This window comes from Geotrypetes seraphini, chromosome 7 (genome assembly GCF_902459505.1).
Source record: "Geotrypetes seraphini chromosome 7, aGeoSer1.1, whole genome shotgun sequence".
NCBI classification, from domain to species: Eukaryota; Metazoa; Chordata; class Amphibia; order Gymnophiona; family Dermophiidae; genus Geotrypetes; species Geotrypetes seraphini.
In genome coordinates, this window is record NC_047090.1 from 172,555,795 (window position 1) to 172,576,834 (window position 21,040).

At 45.5% G+C, this 21,040-nt stretch overlaps 1 protein-coding gene across 4 annotated transcripts in view; it reads right to left on the reverse strand.

Annotated features, from left to right (window-relative positions):
- The window catches only part of OTUB2 (OTU deubiquitinase, ubiquitin aldehyde binding 2), a 95,717-nt gene extending 85,373 nt beyond the window's left edge, over positions 1–10,344 (reverse strand). Inside the window, exon 1 of one of the 4 annotated variants that reach the window (XM_033953348.1) lies at positions 9,842–10,168. In XM_033953348.1, the coding sequence (XP_033809239.1) occupies positions 9,842–9,880 (39 nt within the window). In that variant the 5' untranslated portion in view covers positions 9,881–10,168. The other 3 variants (XM_033953347.1, XM_033953345.1, XM_033953346.1) reach the window with 3 other exon arrangements.
- Positions 10,345–21,040: the final 10,696 nt, after the last annotated feature.

Here is a 21,040-nt window from a genome sequence, read left to right on the forward strand (position 1 = left end):
GACTTTGATTAAAGATAATATAAATTTAAGAAGGAAAATTGAATCTTTGGAGAACTTTTCTAGGAATAATAACTTAAGATTGTTTAACTTCCCAAAAGTTTCTACGGTAACACCTAAAGATATGTTGAAACGATATCTTCAAGAAATATTGTAAATACCTGAGTCTGCATTACCACCTATTATGCAAGTGTATTATTTACTGACTAAGACTCGAGATGCCCAACAAGTAATAAATCAAGACCCTATAAACATCTCAGCTGTACTAGATTTATCTGATAGAGAAATGTCTGTTCTATCTACTTTACTTTTAACGCTTGCACTTACCCCTGACAAGAGTTGGTTAATGAGAACGTTCTATAAACAAAGACAAAAAGAATTTCTTGGTTATACGATGTCTCCAGATTTGGCAAGGGAGACTCAAAAGCGTAGAAGAGAATTTCTTTTGCTAAAACCTGGAGCACGGTGTTCTGGCCCTAGGGGCAACTTTTTTCCTTAGACATCCTTGTAAATGCATAATTCATTATAAAACTCAGAAGTATGTCTTTTTGATCCTCACCAACTGACGACCTTCCTGTCCCTGTCCCGACTGGAGAAGGAGAGTGCTAAATAGATTAGAGGTCCTTTACTCTCTGATAGCTTATGATTCTATAATGATTGTTTCTTTTTGATGTACTCACATTTGATTTACATCCTGGATCCATTTGAGGACTTGAGAAGATTTATATTTAGGTTGCTTGTTTAATTTTCTTTTGATAATTTTCTTTTCATGAATCATCTTTCTGTACAAGTTTATCTTGATTGTATAAATTGAAAACTTATAAATAAATAAATTTAAAAAAAAACCAAAAAACAGAATCAGCAGACAATCAGACAAATGGTTTGACAACGAACTACTCCTACTCAAAAGACAATGCAGACAACTAGAAAGAAAATGGAGAAAAAGTAACCAAGAACACACAAGAGCAGCATGGAAAAAAACTAAACCAACAAGGAGGAGTTGTAGCACTTTACATAAAGGATACCATTCACTCGACCGGAGTGGACGCAGCAGCGACAAATGACCAACTGGAATCGATATGGGTTAAAATACCAGGAAGAAAGTGAATCGAGATAAAGATGGGACTGTACTACCGCCCACCTGGACAAACAGAAGCAAAGGATGAAGAACTGAGAGCCGAATTGAGGCAAGAATGTAAAAACGCAAACACCATAGTTATGGGAGATTTCAATTACCCCGGGATAGACTGGAGCCATGGAGCTTCAAAGTGTTCAAAGGAAACGGAGTTCCTGGAGGCTGTATGGGACTGCTTCTTGGAACAGCTTGTCAAGGAACCAACGAGAGGGACAGCTATACTGGATTTAATCCTCAGCGAGCTGAAAGGACCTGCCCAAGAGGTGGAAGTAGTAGGAACATTAGGAAACAGTGATCACAATATGATCCAATTCAAAATGGAAATAGGAATGCCAAAGGAGAAGAGAACCATTGCAACATTTAACTTCAAGAAAGGGAACTATGATGCCATGAGACTAATGGTAAAGAGAAAACTCAGGAACAGCTCCAGGAAAACACATACGGTGGAGCAAGCCTGGACCGTATTCAAGGACATGGTAAATGAGGCGCAAAACCTGTATATACCCAGATTTAGAAAAGGGTGCAAAAAGAATCAAGCAAAAGACCCGGCACAGATAACCAATGAAGTTAAGAAGGTGATAGGAGACAAGAAAAAAATCATTCAGGAAGTGGAAAAAGGATAAAATCAAGGAAAATTGGAAAGAGCACAGGAAACATCAAAAAGAATGTCACCATGTGGTCAGAACAGCGAGAAAAGAGTATGAAGAGAGACTTGCCAAGGAGGCACGGAATTTTAAACCATTCTTTCGATATGTGAAAGGAAAACAACCGGCGAGGGAGGAAGTGGGACCCATGGATGAGGGAGACAAGAAAGGAGTGGTAAAGGAGGAAAAGGAGGTGGCAGACAGATTAAACACGTTCTTCTTGTTGGTCTTCACAAAAGAGGATACATCTAACGTGTCGAAACTGGAAAAAATCTTCAAGGGGGATCAAGAGGAAAAATTATTGTCAATGGAGGTGAGCCTCGAAGACGTACTCAAACAGATAGATAGATTAAAAACTGACAAATCTTCGGGATCAGACGGAATCCACCCGAGAATACTGAAAGAGCTCAGAGATAAAATAGCAGAGTTACTACAGCAGATTTGCAACCTATCCTTGAAAAAAGGGGTAATCCCGGAGGACTGGAGGATAGCGAATGTTACACCTATCTTCAAAATGGGATCCAGAGGCGACCCGGGGAACTACAGACCGGTGAGCTTAACCTCAGTTCCAGGGAAGATGGCTGAATCATTAATCAAGGACAGCATCAATGAGCATATAGAAAGAAATAAATCTGTTGAGAACCAGCCAGCAGTTTCTGTAAAGGGAGATCTTGCCAAACGAACCTACTGCACTTCTTTGAGGGGATAAACAAACAATTGGACAAAGGTGACCCCATAGACATCATATATCTGGACTTCCAAAAAGCCTTCGACAAGGTACCCCACGAGCGCCTACTAAGGAAACTGTGGAACCACGGGGTGGAAGGGGACGTGCACAGATGTATCAGAAATTGGCTGGCGGACAGGAAACAGAGGGTAGGAGTAAAGGGACACTACTCTGACTGGAAAGGAGTCACAAGTCGTGTCCCGCAGGGGTCAGTGCTGGGACCACTGCTATTCAATATATTCACAAATGACCTGGAAGTAGGGACAAAGTGCGAAGTTATAAAATTCGCGGATGACACAAAACTCTTTTTAGAACTGTTAAGGAATGTAAAGAACTACAAAGGGACCTGAACAAACTGAGTGAATGGGCAAATAAATGGCAAATGAGCTTCAATGTAGAGAAATGCAAAGTCTTGCACATAGGGAAAGGAAACCCAATGTACAACTACACAATGGGAGGGATGGTATTGGGGGTAAGCAACCTAGAAAAGGACTTTGGTGGTTTTGGTGGGCAAAACAATGAAGCCGGAGGCACAATGTGCAGCAGCCTCAAAGAAGGCGAACAGAATATTGGGCATTATTAAAAAGGAATCACTACCAGAACCAAAGAGGTTATCCTGCCGCTATATCGGGCGATGGTGCGCCTGCATCTGGAATACAGCGTTCAGTACTGGTCGCCGTACCTTAAGAAGGATATGGCGATACTCGAGAGGGTCCAGAGAAGAGCGACAAGAATGATAAAGGGCATGGAAAACCTTTCATATGCTGAAAGGCTGGAGAAGCTGGGACTCTCTTCTCTGGAAAAGCAGAGATTTAGAGGGGACATGATAGAAACTTACAAGATCATGAAGGGTATAGAGAAGGTAGAGAGGGACAGATTCTTCAGACTGGCGGGGGCAACAAGAACAAGAGGGCACTCAAAAAATTGAAGGGAGATAGATTCAGAACAAATGCTAGGAAGTTCTTCTTCACTCAGAGGGTGGTGGATACCTGAAATGCGCTTCCAGAGGAGGTGGTAGAGCAGAGTACAATTTGGGGTTTCAAAAAGGGATTGGATGAGTTCCTGAAGGAAAAGGTGATTGAAGGGTATAATTAGAGGGGTACTATATAGGATAAAATGTCTTAGTAAAAGATCACTTATAGGTCATTGACCTGGGGGTCCGCCGCGGGAGCGGAGTGCTGGGCACGATGGACCTATGGTCTGACTCGGCAGAGGCGATGCTTATGTTCTTAACAATACAAACTAAAACTAAAAGAAAAAAGAAAGACATACTATACAAACCAAATAGGCATAGAAGCTCAAGACACAAAAAAAACTATTCCAATTACTAAAAGAACTCACAGACACCAAACTCTACCTAGCCAAAAACGACAACCCTCCCCCTTCAGCCATCCTTTTAGATGAATACTTTAAAAACAAAATTACAACTGCCAGGACAAACTTCTCAGGAACCCCAACCCACCTAGAAGAGATCACAATGCCCCCCCACCCCCCACAGAAAAAGAATAAGCTGCAGCAGATAGAACCTGGTCCCACTTCTCCACAATACAATGGTCCGACCTTAACAATATAAAAAATACAGCCATGCAGCTTGCGACTTCAACCAATGCCCTCCATACCTATTAAAATCCTCCAGCCTAAAATTCCACACTCTCCTCATGCAATGGATACAAACCATGCTCACAGATGGCCTTTTCTCACAATTGTCACCCCGATCTTAAAAGACCCAAAAGGAGCAACAGATCAACCATCCAATTACAGACCCATAGCCTTAATTCCACTATATGTCAAGCTAATGGAAGGCCTCGAAGCTAAACTCATCAGCTACCTAGAAATTTGTTCCACCCTACACAGTCTGGATTCAGAACCAACTTCAGCACTGAAACACTACTAGGCTCCGTTCTGGACACAGCTAGACAACACCTCAGCACAGGCAAAAAAATGCTGATTATTCAACTAGATCTCACTGCAGCATTTGACCTGGTAGACCATGACATCCTGCTACAAATACTAGATACAACAGTAATCACAGGCAAAGTACACATGTGGTTTCAAGGATTCCTACAATCCAGGACCTACAGAGTAAAGACAAACAAAGAAAAATCAGAACCATGGTCCAACCCCTGTGGCATACCCCAAGGATCGCCATTATTCCCAACACTCTTCAATCCCTAAATTGCATCCCTCGGCACCTGCCTAGACAAAATAGGCTTATCCTCCTTTAGCTATACAAACGATATCACCATTCTCCTGCCTTTTGATCAGCCAACGCCCACCATGACAGACAAACTACACAGAACTCTAGAAACAGTGGCAACATGGATGAAAGACCACAAACTAAAACCGAACCCAGACAAAACAAAATTCATATTTCTTGAAAAAAATAAAACCCCAATCATAACAAACCTAGTAATAAACTCAATCACATACCCCATTCAACCCACTCTAAAAATTCTGGGAATGACGATTGACAGATACTGCACCATGCAACCACAAATCAACAAAACAATACAGAAATCATTCGCTGTCATGAGAAACCTAAGGCAAGTTTGAAAATTCTTCGCCAGAAAACAATTCCAGCTCATGCTCCAGTCCTTAGTTCTAGGTCTCCTCGACTACTGCAACAATGATAAAACAACAAACAGTGCACATCTCTCAGACTAATCTTATTCACTAAGGAAAACACGACCCATCACCGAGGCATACCTCGACTCCCAATTCAAGCAAGAATACTATTTAAATTATACTGTCTATTATTTAAATCCATAAATGGTGACAGCTCAGCCTACTTGAACAACTAATCCAAACTACCACAACCAGACACAGGAGAACCCAGACACCAATCAGAAATATCAAACAGAAAAAAAACTGTACAATGGCCTTCTAGCTACACAGGCAGCAAAACTAGACCACCAACTCTCCAATCTACTAATCGTGACCCCAGACTACAAAACTTTCAGAAAAGAAATAAAAACCCTACTATTCAAGAAATCCACGAAGACTAACTAACACCGAATGAAACATTACAATCCTCTGAAGCAACCCGCTTTACTCTGTAACACCTCTAGACATGTCCAGAAATCCTCTTCTGTAATCCGCCTTGAACTGCAAGATAATGACGGAATAAAAATCACTTTGAGTGCTGTTTACAGAATAGTGCTTAACATGGTTTTTTTTTAGTCCACGCTGACTTTTTGGCACTGTTTATAGCAATGTATCTCAAACTGTGTGCCGAGGCACACTAGTGCAGTGTTTTTCAACCTTTTTTGGGCAAAGGCACACTTGTTTCATGAAAAAAATCACGAGGCACACCACCATTAGAAAATGTTAAAAAATTTAACTCTGTGCCTATATTGACTATATATAAAGTAATTCTCTTGAATAGGAATCAAATAAACACAGAGAAAGTATTTTATAATGCTGCCACCGCCAACAACACCGTTGGCGGCGGTGGCACTCAAGTGGCTAAAGAGCCGCAGTTTGCCGGCCTAGGGACAACACTGGAGGGTGGCCAGCTGTGCACCCCCTTGGGACGTAAACCCGGGGTGGGGCAGACCGCACCCCCCCCACCCTGGTATGCCACTATCTGTACCTCACTCCCTCCCTATGACCAAAAATTCTCCTTTCTTCTATTCCCCGTGTACACAACCATCTCTTTCCCTCCTTTCCTCTCTCCAAAGTCCATGCCTTCTGTGTCCAAACACTCATTCCCTCCCCCACCTCAGCATCTCTTTCCCTCCCTTCCTCTCTCCCAAGTCCATTTCTTCTGTGTCCAAAAACGCATTCCCTCCCCCACCTCAGCATCTCTTTCCCTCCCTTCCTCTCTCCCAAGTCCATTCCTTCTGTGTCCAAAAACGCATTCCCTCCCCCACCTCAGCATCTCTTTCCCTCCCTTCCTCTCTCCCAGGTTCATGCCTTGTGTCCAAAACGCACTCCCTCCCCCCTTTTGTGTTCCGTGTTTGCCTCCCAGCCCATCTTTGCAACTTTCTCACCAAAACGAAGCTCAAGCCGCGAGGCTTGTCTTCTGCTTCCTGCCTGCACTGCCGCACACAAATAGCCGAACGGAAGTATTCTCCGACGTCAGCGCTGACGTCGGAGGGCAGGCTTTGCTTAAGCCCTCCCTCCGACGTCAGCGCTGACATCGGGGAACGCTTGCGATCGGCTATATGTTAGCTGCAGGGCAGGCGGGAACAGAAGACGAGCCTCACGGCTCGAGATGTATTGAACTCTGCGGGTCCCCCGTCCAGCTCTCTCCTGTCCACGTGGGGCGGACCGCCCCTCTCCCTAGACTGGTGGTACTGCCCTGATGGCGGCACACCAGGCAACATCTCGCGGCACACTAGTGTGCCGCGGAACAGCGGTTGAAAAACACTGCACTAGTGTACCTCCTGAGATTCCAAGTATGCCACGGCACACTGAAGAAGAGAAGTGCTTGCCAGCTGACATGCCTATGCAATAAGCTCCAGCGCTGCCCAATTCGCCAAAGGCCTGCATGTTTCCCCCCTCTCTCTAGTACAGTGTTCTTCAACCTTTTTACACCTATGGACCGGCAGAAATAAAAGAATTATTTTGTGAACCTGCATCGGTTCACAGATCAGCGGTTGAAGAACACTGGGCTAAGTCGTGGGCCAGACCCTGCCCATCTCTACCCAATCTCTACCCCAGACCCTGCCCCCATAGCCCTAATTGTAACACTATTTTTTCCATTCATTTCTCATACATACACACACACAATATAATCTTATTAACAACGCATCGATCGCACCGCGGACCGGCAGTTGAAGAACACAGTTTTGGGCCTGATGCACATGCCGGCCCTGTGGACCGGCAGGAAATTTCTGTGGACCGGTGGTTGAAGAACACTGCTCTAGCATTCTCTGGCTTCCCCCTGGCCTCCCGGTCTCACCTTTAAAGCTAATTACAGCAGCCTGCAGAGAATCGCCGGTAGATAAAATGATTTTATTTTCAATATAGTAGTTGAAATGTGTCGGTTTTGAAAATTTATATCTGCTGTGTATATGAAAAATGAATGAACAAAATTGCATTACAATTGGGATGGGATCTGGGGCAGAGCTTGGGTGGGCCTAGGGAGGTCTGTGGTTGGGGTACTCAGTTGATATTTGTTAGATTTAGGGGGTACTTAGCTTGAAGTAGTTGAGAAACACTGATGTAGGCAATCAGCTGGTGCCAGTGCCTCTCCTTCTCTCCGGCCCTCTTCCCTGCTGGCACCCCCTACTGGCATCTGCACATGTGCAGACGTTGACATGATGATGTCATCATGGCAACATTCGCGCACTTCTGGGTGCCTCAAGCCATGGCCACTACCTTTAGTGTGCCCCGGCTCGAGAAAGTTTGAGACACACTGGTTTACAGAATTCAGTCATAATTAGCACAGGACAACCACCATATAATAGAAATATGGTAAAAGAATACAAATGATCCAATAGACATAAGAACATAAGAATTGCCACTGCTGGGTCAGATCAGTGGTCCATCGTGCCAAACAGTCCGCTCACGCGGCAGCCCCCAAGTCAAAGACCAGTGCCCTAACCAAGACCAGCCTCACCTGCGTACATTCCGGTTCAGCAGAAACTTGTCTGCACAATGTCAGCACAATACGAATGGCACACATTTAAAGAAGAATGATTAGAACAATCAAAGAATAGATATAATGCTCAATACAAAACAATAAAACCTGTTACTAAGCAGCTAAGGAGATAGGTACAGTTGAGACATATAGAACAGAAGGACAAGCTGGCAAATGGAACGAATAGATGAGTGGTTAAATTGAAGGCAAGTTATATGTACAGTTGAACTGATCTTGGTAATAGGGTGTCCCGCTGTTGCAGCTCAAGAGAGTTACATTCAGGTTTTTAGAAAAGTCCATAGTTTGTTATTAAGATATGGGGAAGCCTCTGCTTGCCCTGGATCGGTAGCATGGAATGTTGTTACTCTTTGGGTTTTGGCCAGGTACTCGTGACCTGGATTGGCCATCGTGAGAATGGGCTATTGGGCTTCATGGACCATTGGTCTGAACCAGTAAGGCTATTCTTATGTTCTTATGTTAGGTATTTTCCTCTTGCGAAACTTCCATTCTAAATATGTACCTGAGTCGATGGAGTGTTAAGTGACTTGCCAGAAAAAAAAAAAAATTATTTTGAGTGGGAAGAGGAGAGTGGATAGGCTGAGCTATGGTAGCAAGTGCACCTCCAAGAAGTGTCATTCCATTAGACAAGGCTAGAGTAGCAGCTTTTTGGGGGCACCAAAAGTCAAGACTATATAGCTAGCTAGATATGGTTAAGGCAAACACATAGGGCACAAGGGAACAAGTTGTGCCAAAATTAGATTGTGAGCCTGCAGGGAGATAGGGAAAATACTTAAGAGTACTTAACCTGATTACTACTGTATTTCCCCATGTATAGGCTGCGGATTATACTTTGATTTTACGAATATGAGTACTGGGTGTAGTTTGCTTAACTGGGGCGGCCTATCTAAAGACATCCCCCCCTGTAAATCATCCCCCGTACCTTTTTAAATCTCCCTTATATACCTCCCTTGCTGGACGGCTGCCTCCTCCAATCTCGCGGCCAGCGGTGCAGGGCATGAGCGATCTTTTTGGCATCCAGCCTGGCCCTGCGCCACTTCCTGAATGGCTGCCGTCAGTTCTTGCGAGTCCCATGAGAACTGACGGTAGCCATTCAGGAACCAGTGCGGGGCCAGGCTGGATGCCAAAAAGATTGCTCCTGCCCTGCTGGCTGCGAGATTGCAGGAGGTAGCCGGCAGCGGTCCAGCAAAGGAAGTATTTAAGGGGGATTTTAAAAAGGTACTGGGGGGGATTTTAAAAAAGTTCAGCTACTCTAGATAAGCCGCAGCCTGCCTCATTTCCACTAGTAACTGTTACATAAGCCGCGGCTAGTAACATGGGGCGGCTTTATCTAAGTTTTAAAACGTTAACTCAGCATTGTCTGCGGCCTATAGTTGGGGGAAATACGGTACTCAATGTATTGTAAACTGCTTTGGGTGAATCTCTTCATAAGGTGGTTGGTAAATCTAAATAAACAAAATAAAATTGCATCTCATCTATTGGCTTCTTTTGCTGACATAGGTAAAGTGTGAGGGACAGGAGCACTTGGGAAGTACACGGCATAGGATGCATTTGCAGCTTGCCACCCTTGGCCTCATAAACAAACAGAAAAACCCTTATCAGCATGTACTTTAGCCTGCATTTGTAGGGGAGGGGGGTGCAATGACCATGACTGTTGAGTCTATCAAAACCTTTAAAGGGGGCAGGGGCTAAAAATGAATTAAGAGAGGGTGTAAGTCTGAAGGTTTGACTACCTTCGCACCGACTTTGCCTCTGCGAAACAATCCTGCCATCCTGTAAGCGGCTATTCTACAGCTGCTGCCGTGGAGGCCGCGTACCGGGCTCGGACTGCAGGGGATGGGGGGGTGGGGTGGGGTGGGGAAGGAGGGGTCCGGGAGCAGCAGGCCCAACGTTCGTTTCTACAGCTCAAGCGTTAGGTACCCAAATATTTCAGAAACAGCGACGTTTAGCGGAGCCAACAGCTTCCCCTCCGCCCCTTTGCGAGGCGTTTGTCTTTAAACTGAGCGCACGAGAAAGGGGGGGGGAGGGGGACGTCGGTGGTTCCCAACAGCTTCTCGCGCGCACTAACCATGCTGCCCGCGGCAACGTCCCGGTCACCTCAGAAACCCCGCTTAACACGGTGCTCCGGCCTGGCAGCGCCGGCCCCGGACTGCCATTTAAAACACCGGGGAAACGGCCTTAAGCGCCGGCCCCGAAAGAACCTCTTCGACAACAGCCGTGGGAGGGGGGGGGAGGGGAAGAGAGAACCAATCAGACGCCGGGACGTCACCCGAACGTAGGCATTTCCCGCGCGTTCCCCAGCAACGGCGTGGTGTAGCTGTGCAGAGACGAACTCTTTGATCGTTTGTGGGAGGAGGAGCAATTCTCCTTTTGGAAAGGGCTGGGACTTGATATACCGTTTCTATATATTTTTTGACAGGTACTTATTTTGTACCTTCGGCAATTTGACCATAAGAATAGCCTACACGATCAGACCAATGGTCCATCTATTCTAGCCCAAGGATCTCAAAGTCCCTCCTTGAGGGCCGCAATCCAGTCGGGTTTTCAGGATTTCCCCAATGAATATGCATTGAAAGCAGTGCATGCACATAGATCTCATGCATATTCATTGGGAAAATCCTAAAAACCCGACTGGATTCCTGCCCTCAAGGAAGGACTTTGAGACCCTTGATCTAGCCTGTCAACAAAGAAAAATGGGGAGATCCGATGATCCACAGTGAAAACAATCCACCATGAAAACAAAACCAAAAACTGTGAATACAGATGTTCTGGAGATAATTTATTAAACACTGACATATAAAACCATGAAAATTCAATTAAAAAAGTACAATGCTAAAAAATATGGTGATAAAAATCCACCCAGACTCACCATATTTTTTAGCATTGTACTTTTTCAATTGAATTTTCATGGTTTTATATGTCAGTGTTTAATAAATTATCTCCAGAACATCTGTATCCACAGTTTTTGGTTTTGTTTTCATGGTGGATTGTTTTCACTGTGGATCATCAGGTTTTGTTTTTGTTTCCGTCTAGCCTGTCTTCAATGAGGGCAATTCAAGTCACCAGCACCCAGTAGCCTATCAAGGGGTGGGGGGAGGGGGCAGTCTGCCCCGAGTGCTAGCCCTGAAGGGGTGCTCCCGGCCTTGGCGTTCAGTCCCCCCCTCCCGAAGGACCGCTCACCCCCCCTTGGGAGGAGGGGCGGGACCACAGCGGAGGAAGCAGCGCCGAAGCAGCGCAGGGATCGCTGGCATCGCGATCCCGCTGCGGGCTGCTTCGTAGGTAGTGCGGGGAGGCCAGGGAGGTGAGCAGTCCTTCGGGGTGGGTCGGGGCATCAGGCCTTCAGGGTGGGGCGGGCAGGCAGGCAGGCCTTCAAGGGGGAGGGGGGTGACAGGCAGACAGGCAGGCCTTCAAGGGGGGGGAACAGGCAGGCCTTCAAAGGGGGGACAGGCAGGCAGGCCTTCAAAGGGGGACAGGCCTTCAAGGGGGAGGATAGGCAGGCCTTCAAAGGGGGGGGACAGGGCTTCGGGGAGTGCAGGCCTTCAATGGGGGGGGACAGGCCTTCAAGGGGGGGATAGGCCTTCAAGGGGATCAGGCAGGCCTTCAAGGTGGGGGGACAGGCAGGCAGGCCATCGGGGGGGGGGGTGCAGGCCTTCAGGGGTGAGATGCAGACCTTTAAGGGGGGGACAGGCCTTCAGGGAGGGGGGCCCTGGTGTAGAAATACACGGAGGGAATGGGGGTGTTCAAAGAAATGCGCATATGCCGGACTTTGGGTGGGAAGAAATAATGGGTCTGAAAATAGAGAAGAGGGAGAGAGATGATGGAACATGGTTTTTAGAGAGGGAATTAACAGAAAGGGAGAGAAGTTGGACACAAGGTGTGGAGGGGGGGATAGAGATACTGGATAGGAGGGTAGTTGGGAAAAGAAAGGGAGAGATGGTGGAGCCTGGGGTGGTAGGGAAGGAGGGAGAGATGCTGGATGAAAGGGTAGTTAAGAAAAGATGGATCTGCGGAGGGAGACGAAAAAATGAAAGATGCCAGACCTCCTGGGGAGGGAAGGGAAACGGGGAGGACAGAGATGGCAGATGGATGGCTAGCATGCAGAAAGAAGGAAGAAGGAGACCCTGGCAAGCAAGTTATCAGAAGACAACCAGAGCCTTGGACCAACAAGATTTGAAAAATAACCAGACAATAAAAGGTAGAAAAACTAATTTTATTTTCTGTTTTGTGATTACAATATGTCAGACTTGAAATGTGTATCCTGCCAGAGCTGGTGTTAGACCGCAAACGTGAGCTAGGATTTAACAGAGAGAGGAACAGTCCTTTTTGTTTCTTTACTTACACCACAGCGCCAGTGTGGTTAGGAGAAGGGGGGTGAAAAAGCTATAAAATAAACCCACTAGGATGTTTGAAAAAAAAACAAAAAAAACAAACCACCCAATTGGGCAGGAAAGTTGAATCGAAAAACCAATTCAATAGGCTGAATCGAATCGAAATTTTTTTTTTTTTTCTTGAATCGGGCAGCACTAGTTTGCGCTTCTGTCTTAGACTTTAGGACCTGTGATTGGGGAGAGATGGCATCCTCAGTACTTTATAATGCAAGTGAAACGAGGATTTGGTCAGACTTTTGAAGGGTCTGCAGAAGAAAAATATTGTATAGGCCGGGGACATGAGACAGCAGGAAACGGGAACTTTTCTTCCTATTTTTGTGAATGGCAAGGCTGAGGATGTCAGAGAGTTCAGTTAAAATATGTTCTTTATAAGAAAATATAATAATATGTTTTATAAAGTTTATAAGCATTGCTGGCCTACCTAGTGAGGTGTTCCTAATGGTGGTGGTAGTGGCAGCAGCGTGTCAATGTGTTGAGAGGAAGAGGTGGTCTGGGAAATTCTGCTCAGCAAACTCCGGGTCCATTTCCACCCTCCAGTTAGTCCACTCCACTCAACTGGTTCACACACTGAGTGGGTCTTTGGGTGTTGTGCCTGGGTAGTTGTTTTGGTATCTCCTTGTGGTCCAAGGAAGGAAACTTTGTTAACCTTAGCATTGACCTTCAGAATATGTTTGTAACAGCGCTGCTTGTGTGGCATTAGGCTATGTAGTGACCGAAAGAAAAAAACAGACCTTTGCACATTTTTGCACTATATGGAGGGTGTATGAGGAGATTCACATTTCCTGCACAGCTAAGTCCTTGTGAAGTTATCTTGTTCTTCCTGTATTTGACATCTACCAAGGTCTCTGTTTGGAAGGAAAGATCTAAGCTTAAAAATGAAGTGGCCAGAAGTTATGGTAAAAGCAGATAGTGTTGCTGATTTTAAGAAAGGTTTGGACAAATTCCTGGAGGAAAAGTCCATAGTCTGTTATTAAGACATTGGGGAAGCATCTGCTTGCCCTGGATCGGTAGCATGGAATGTTGCTACTCTTTGGGTTTTGACCAGGTACTAGTGACCTGGATTGGTTACCGTGAGAATGGACTACTGGGCATGATGGACCATTGGTCTGACCCAGTTACACTATTCTTATGTTATGTTCTCAACTGTAGGGGCCTTTGTTTTCACTTATTTTAATGTATTTTTTTTCTGGGAACTTATCAGTGTTTTTTTAGAATGGGAACAAAAATGGAAGAGAATTAATGTGTGTGGAATGGGGGGGGGAAACTAATTTCTTCAGCTAAATAATTAAATCCACCTCAACCAGACATAGGAGAACTCACGCACCATTCACACACCCTCCAACCAAAATTGTCAAAAGAAAAAAAAACTGTTCGACAACCTCCTAACACTCGACCCCCAACTCTACAACCTATTGACTTCGACCACAAACTACAAAACCTTCAAAAAAGAAATAAAAAGCATTCTATTCAAAAAAACACATAAAACCGAACTAACACAATCAGAACTGTCCCAAGCATCACCTGCAACTACTCCATATGTACTTCTGATGTCATGACAATTCAGACATAATTTATGTTATGTTTGAAATAATGGTTACATATATGAGGTTCAATAAAAGAAAATTTTCAGTGCCTGTTTCTATTATGACCATTTATTTTTCATGGTTATTACAAAAAATATTTTTTTACATGGGGTGGGTGTCAAAAAATGATGGGCCCCGGGTGCCACATACCCTAGGTACGCCACTGCCAGCACCTAGCCCAGAGTCACAAAGAGCTGCAGTGGGAATCCAACCGCCAACTTCAGGGTGCTGAGGCAGCTACTCTAACCACTAAGCCACACCTCCACTCCATGGGGGCTAGGACTTTTCTGTGTGGTTACAATCAAAGCAGTTTATATATTTTTTTAGACTTGGGGCAATGAAATGTTATTGGACCTGCCCAGCGTCACAAGGTGCTGGAGCAGGAATTGAACTCCCAGTCTAAAAGGACTGCAGCAGCTGCTCTTTCCAATGCAAAGCAGAGCTGTCCAATTCAGGAAAACAAAAATTTGATTCAATTCAATTTTGTCAATTGAATTGATTTTTCACTTTGATACAATTAAATTTGCTTTCTATAATTTAGCTTTAATATTAGCTGGTAGGGGTACCAGATTTTCGGCAATGGAAATCTGGACCCATGGACCTGGCCCCAGCCCCACCCCAGTCCACCTGAGTCACATCCCATTCCACTTCCGGAACCTGTTCACTTGGCGGGATGGCATCTGCACATGCGCTGGTGTGATGCAATGATGTCACACGTGTGCATGCATACATCACCATGTTGCATGAGCAGATGCCATCCCAACGTCACTGCTAGATGGAAGCTTTTCAAAACCTGGTTAAAGTGCTGGGTTTTGAAAAGCCCTCTGGTAACCATAGCTGGTGGGTTTATTTTGCAGCCTGTTCACCCACCCCATTCCCCTTTGCCCTCTTCAACTAGGAAAACCTGGACATGTCCTCTTTATAGAGGGTCCCGGGCAGACTTTCCGAAACCTAGCAGTTTGGGTTTTGGAAAGCTCTGACAAGCTCCAGCTGCATCTGGAGGGCATCTGAGAATGTGTAGATGACATCACACACATCCACCCATGCTTCAGGCCCTCCAGACAAAGCTGGAGCTTGGAGAAGAAGAGAGAGAGGTACTTGTGCGGGCAGGGCTGGAGGCTGAACTGGGAAGGGCTGGGTGGAATGGGGAAGGTTATCATGTCGCTGTACCGAGCCATTGTGTGCCCTCACCTGGGGTACTGCGTACATCACTGGTCGCCGTACATGAAGGACACGGTACTACTCGAAGGGTCCAGAAAGGAGTGACTAAGATGGTTAAGGAGTTGGTAGGAGCTGCCGTACAGCGAAAGATTAGAGAAACTGGGCCTCTTCTCCCTCAAACAGAGGAGATTGAGAGGGGACATGATCGAAACATTCAAGGTACTGAAGGGGATAGACTTAGTAGATAAGGACAGGTCGTTAACCCTCTCCAAGGTAGAGAGAATGAGAGGGCACTCTCTAAAGTTGAAAGGGGATAGATTCCGTACAAACGTAAGGAAGTTCTTCTTCACCCAGAGTGGTAGAAAACTGGAACACTCTTCCAGTCTATCATAGGGGAAAACACCATCCAGGGATTCAAGACAAAGTTAGACAAATTCCTGCTGAACAAGGACGTAAGCTGGTAGGGCTAGTTTCAGTTGGGCGCTGGTCTTTGACCAAAGAGCCGCCACATGAGTGAACTGCTGGGAATGATGGACCACTGGTCTGACCCAGCAGCAGCAATTTTTATGTTCTTATCTTTACATACCCTGATTTTTGCAGCCTGAAAAATGGTAACCCTATCTCCAAACCCACAGTGGCACAGGCAAGTTTAAATAAAACAAACATTATTAGGTCCTAGCTCATACTCACTGTCTGACACCACCTCTGGTAGGATACACATTTCAAACTTGCTATTTTGTAATTTAAAAATAAAATTATTTTTTCTACCTTTTGTTGTCTGGACATTTTATTATTCAAATCATGTTGGACCTAGGTTCTGGTTTCTGTTTGTCTTCTGTTAACTTGCTCACTAGGGTCTCCTGCCCAGTGGCATAGTAAAGGAGGGGGGAGGCACAGACCACCTTAAGTGCTTTCTTGGTTGGGGCACCAGCACCTCTCCGCCTTCCCCCTACCAACAAAAAAAATCCCTTGCTTCTTATCCTGATATAGCCAGATTCCTCAAGGGAGCTTTATGTGGGCATCCTCCCGTGAGATGACCATTTCCAACATGGAGCCTTGACATTATCTTGCAGGCCCTCAGTAGGGCTCTATATGAACCTTTGCAGGAGGCATTGCTAACAGATCTCACCGTGAAGACGGTTTTTTCAGGTAGCTATTGCTTTAGCAAGAAGGATGTCAGAATGTCCGGCTCTCTTAACTAACGTTTCTTAAGTTTACAGAGGCTGGAGTGTCTCTGCACATCGGTCTTTCCTTCTCCTGAAAGTGGTGTTGATATTTCATATAAGTCAGGAAGTCTGGTTACTGGTATTTTCATCTGGGTCTATGACAATTGGTAGGAAGACAAGTGGTAGAACAACAGCTGGTAGGATGAAACCAGTAGGATCTTTCTACCAAATGTCATCCTCCCAATTGTTGTATCTGATTGCCATACCCAAGTGTCCTTACCAATTGTCCTACTGCTACCAATTTTGCTAGGTCCCAACATCCCACATACCCCCTCCCCACCACTCTACCATTCCCACACCTCCTCCAACATCTACATCCATACCCCAACATCCCCGATACTGCCCAGCCCTGATACCCCTGACATCCCCATCACCTCACCTACCCCTGACACACCTCTGTACCTTTCGCTAAAACATTGGCAGTAGGGATGCCCAATTGCCCACTCCCTCCTACAGATAGGGCTGCCTCTTCACCATGGTGGCCCTTCCTCCTCCCAGTTCATCTTGGGATGCACTGAGAGGAGCCTAAGGCCCTCATTGGCTTAGCCTTCGAGTGATCTCAGCATTGCCCTGATATACAGAGCACCCAACTGTCCAATGGCCATCTTAGAAGAATTACTATCCATCTTGGGCAAAGTGGTCATCACCTACAACCAGATGATCATACTATGGGACTTTAACTTCATGGACTACCCAAATGGGATTGGATCCCCAGAAGAGTTCATTACTTCACTATCAGACCTAGGCTTTCACCAAATAATTTCTTCATCAACATATTCTGCAGGCCACATCCTAGACAGTCTTTACACAAAGAGATACATTATTCACCTCAGAAACTCACAGTTCCCTGCTCTGATCATAATCTAATCACTTTCAACCATAAATGAAACACCCACCAAGAAACAGACCCAAACCAAGATAATACGCAAAAATGACACCATCAACTTAGGCTAAAGAGGCCTGTGGAAAGATTTCCTAATGGATACATTAAAATCCAATTCCAAAACCATGGATGAGGTAGCCATAGATTGGCACAATGAAGTGAGAGCCTTTGACAAAGGCCTGGCACCAACTAAAGAGATCAAATACCACCTCCGCAAACTCTCCTCACCCTGGTTCACCCTGGTACAAAAACTTAACAGCCAATAAACAAGAACTAAGAAAAGCAGAAAGGAAATGGTATAAAACTAGGCTTAGTAGTGACAAGACCAGCAGGAAGACTCATACATAAAGAATATAAACAAGCCATCCTTGAGGCTAAAGATATACTACTCCTAACAACTATTAAAGACTCCCAATAGACTAAAAAACCTCTTTAACAAAGAAGATATTTACATCACAAAGCAATCACCAAAGTTTTAACACTGAACTAGACAATGAAACGCTTTCAGACTTCACTGACAAAATAGACAATTCAATCTTTTATCCCAGGACAAGCAGGCAGCCTATTCTCACATATGGGTGACATCATCAGCGGAGCCCGGATGTGGAAGCTCGCAAGCAGATTTGCTTGAAGAAACTAGAAGTTTCAAGTCGACCGCATCGCGCATGCGCGAGTGCCTTCCCGCCCAGCGTAGGGCGCATCTCCTCAGTTCTCAGTTTTCCAGAGCCGAGAAGTCCTTCTTTGACTCTCTGTGTTTAACTTTGTTACTTCGTGCCTTCTCTACACCGCAGTTTGTGGGTTTTTTTTCCACAAAATGCTGTTTTTTTTCTTTTAAAAAAAAAAAATTTTTTACTTTCTTCCGTTCAGCTGCAGCCCAGGGACTTCGATTTTGTGGCGGCTGTTTTTCCTCCTATGTCCCGGCAAGTAATGGGCTTCAAGAAGTGTAGCCAGTGCCAGCGTGCGATTTTCCTCATGGACCCACACCGTTGGTGCCTCAAGTGCCTTGGGCCGGATCATCAACCGAAGTCGTGCTAGCGCTATGCTACTCTTCAACCTCAAGCCCTTAAATGTCGTTGTATTTTGGTGGAAAAGCTCTTTGGGATAGATTCTTCCTCCAATCCCTCAACTTCGAAGGTAGCCTCGGCCTCACCTTCGACCGAGACTCCTCCTTCCACCTCGAGCCTCATCAGACCTTCGTCGTTTGCAGCGGCTCTCTCCTCAACGACTTCTGCTGTATCTTCCCCTGTATCCTCAGGTCAGATAGCTCAGCAGAAAGTTCCAGTGGTGGTGCTTAAGGTGCCTAAGACTTCTTAGTGGAAGCACATTTCCACTGCCTCTGTGGAACCTCCAGCCAAAGCAGGTGGTCCGGTTTCAGACACGGATCCATCCTTGCCGGCTTCTTTCCAGACCATGTTGGAGAAGCAATTCATTCAGTTCCTTACTAATATGGGACCGAAGCTTCTTCCTCTCATCCAGCCTTGGCATTCAGCAGACTCCCGCGAGGTCGAGCCACTTTCTTTGCCTCAGTCTGAGCTTACACACTCTTTGCAGGGAGCAGAGTCTCTGCGAGTGTCTAGTCTGGCATCTAAGCACGTAAAGCAAGGAGCAGATTCCTTGCAAGTGCCTCGGCAGGAATCCTCACACTCTATACAAGGAGCAGAGTCTTTGGGAATGCATCGAGGTTCCTCCACCAAGCATCTGGAGCTTCGATCTACAGCCTCCAATCCTATCCATTCTTTGGTGGCATCAGCTGCTTCTGTCTCCGAAGCGAAGTCTCCTCGATCTTTGAGATCTGCTTCCAAACACCGTTCTCACCGACGATCGAGGCCTTCATCGAGGCATATTTCCAGGCATAGTTCTTCTTCTAAAGAACGTCCCTCTTCAACTAAGCCTCGATCTACTCCTACTTCGACTAGATCGCCGACTCCTCGATCGAGGTCTCCACTTCTACACCTCGAGGATGCAGCGGTTTCGATTGCTTTGTTCAAGTCTTCATATTCTTTTGATGCCTTTTTTCCTGCCGAAGCTTCATCTTCGACCCAGGCTGCCTCGACGACCTCGAGTCCTTCTCGAGGCAAAGCATTGGTGGATCAGCTATCTTTTTCATCTTTTCTTCATCAGATGGCTGTTGACTTGGATCTTCAATTAGATGCTGGTTCCAAATACTCTAAAGAGTATCTTGAAGTCATGCATCTACCTCAACCTCCGTCAGAGTCACTTAAGCTTCCTCTTCACAAGCTTTCCTCTCAGACTTTTGCCAGATGCCTGGAGATTCCTTATACCATTCCAGCTGTTCCAGGCAAATTGGACTCTAGGTAAAAAACTCTGCATCACAAAGGGTTTGACAACTCACAGTTATCTCATCAATCCCTGCTTGTGGAGTCATCCTTAAAGAGGTTCCATCCTTCCAAGGTTTATGCCACCATTCCTCCTAGAAGGGAAGGGAAAACTATGGACAAATTCGGAAGTCGCATCTATCAAAATTCTATGATGTCCTCTAAAGTCCTTAATTATAATTTTTATTTTCTTACTTATTTTGAGTTCCTCATAACTCTTTTACCTAAATTTTTTAGTTATTTGGATACTCAAAAACACTTTGAATTTCAAAAAGTCATTGCTTGACTATCACAACTCAGATTACATCTCCTTCAGTCGTCTTATGATGCCTTCAAGTTGTCTGCCCGGGCAGCTGCTTGCTCTGTAGCAATGCGTCACCTTGCCTGGCTTCGTACCATTGACATAGACCCTAATCTTCAGGACTGCTTGGCTAATATTCCTTGTGCAGGCAATGACCTTTTTGATGAATCTATCGAGGCAGCCACCAAGAAGTAGTCTTAACATGAAAAATCTTTCCCTTCTATTGTCAGACCTAAGCCCAAGCAAATTCTTGCCAAGTCTACACGTCCTCCCATTTACCAGAGGCGTTTTGCTCCAAGGGCGGCTCCTTATACTCGCCCTCTTCCTAAGAAACAGCATCCTCAGAAGCAACAAAAATCTCAACCTTCTGCTGCACCTAAGGCTTCACAGCCTTTTTGACTGTTTACAACAGAGCATAACCTCCATCGTTCTGTCTCTGACTTCTCTTTCCCCTATAGGAGGTCGTCTCCATCATTTTTACCACCAATGGATAACAATTACATCCGACCTCTAGGTGCTGACCATCATCAGGGAAGGATACTCTCTTCATTTCACTCAGGTTCCACCAGAGCTTCCTCCAAGAGAGTATCCTTCCAATCCTTCCCAGACCGCCCTTCTTCTTCAGGAAGCTCAAGCTCTGCTTCGTGTCCATGCCATCGAACCAGTTCCTTTGGAACAGCAGAACAGGGGTTTTTACTCCCGTTACTTCATTGTTCCGAAGAAGACGGGCGATCTGCGGCCCATTCTGGATCTCAGGGCTCTCAACAAATTTTTGGTCAAAGAAAAATTTTGAATGTTTTTCCTGGCATCCCTTTATCCCTTTCTCGAGCAGAACGACTGGTTATGCTCTCTGGATCTCAAGGAGGCCTACACTCATATTCCCATTCATCCGGACTCCCATCAATATCTCAGATTTCGGATGGGGAATCTACATTATCAATACAGAGTGCTGCCCTTCGGCCTGGCTTCATCTCCCAGAGTGTTCACCAAGTGCCTGGTAGTGGTAGCAGCAGCTCTAAGGAACCATGGTCTTCAGGTATTTCCCTACCTCGAC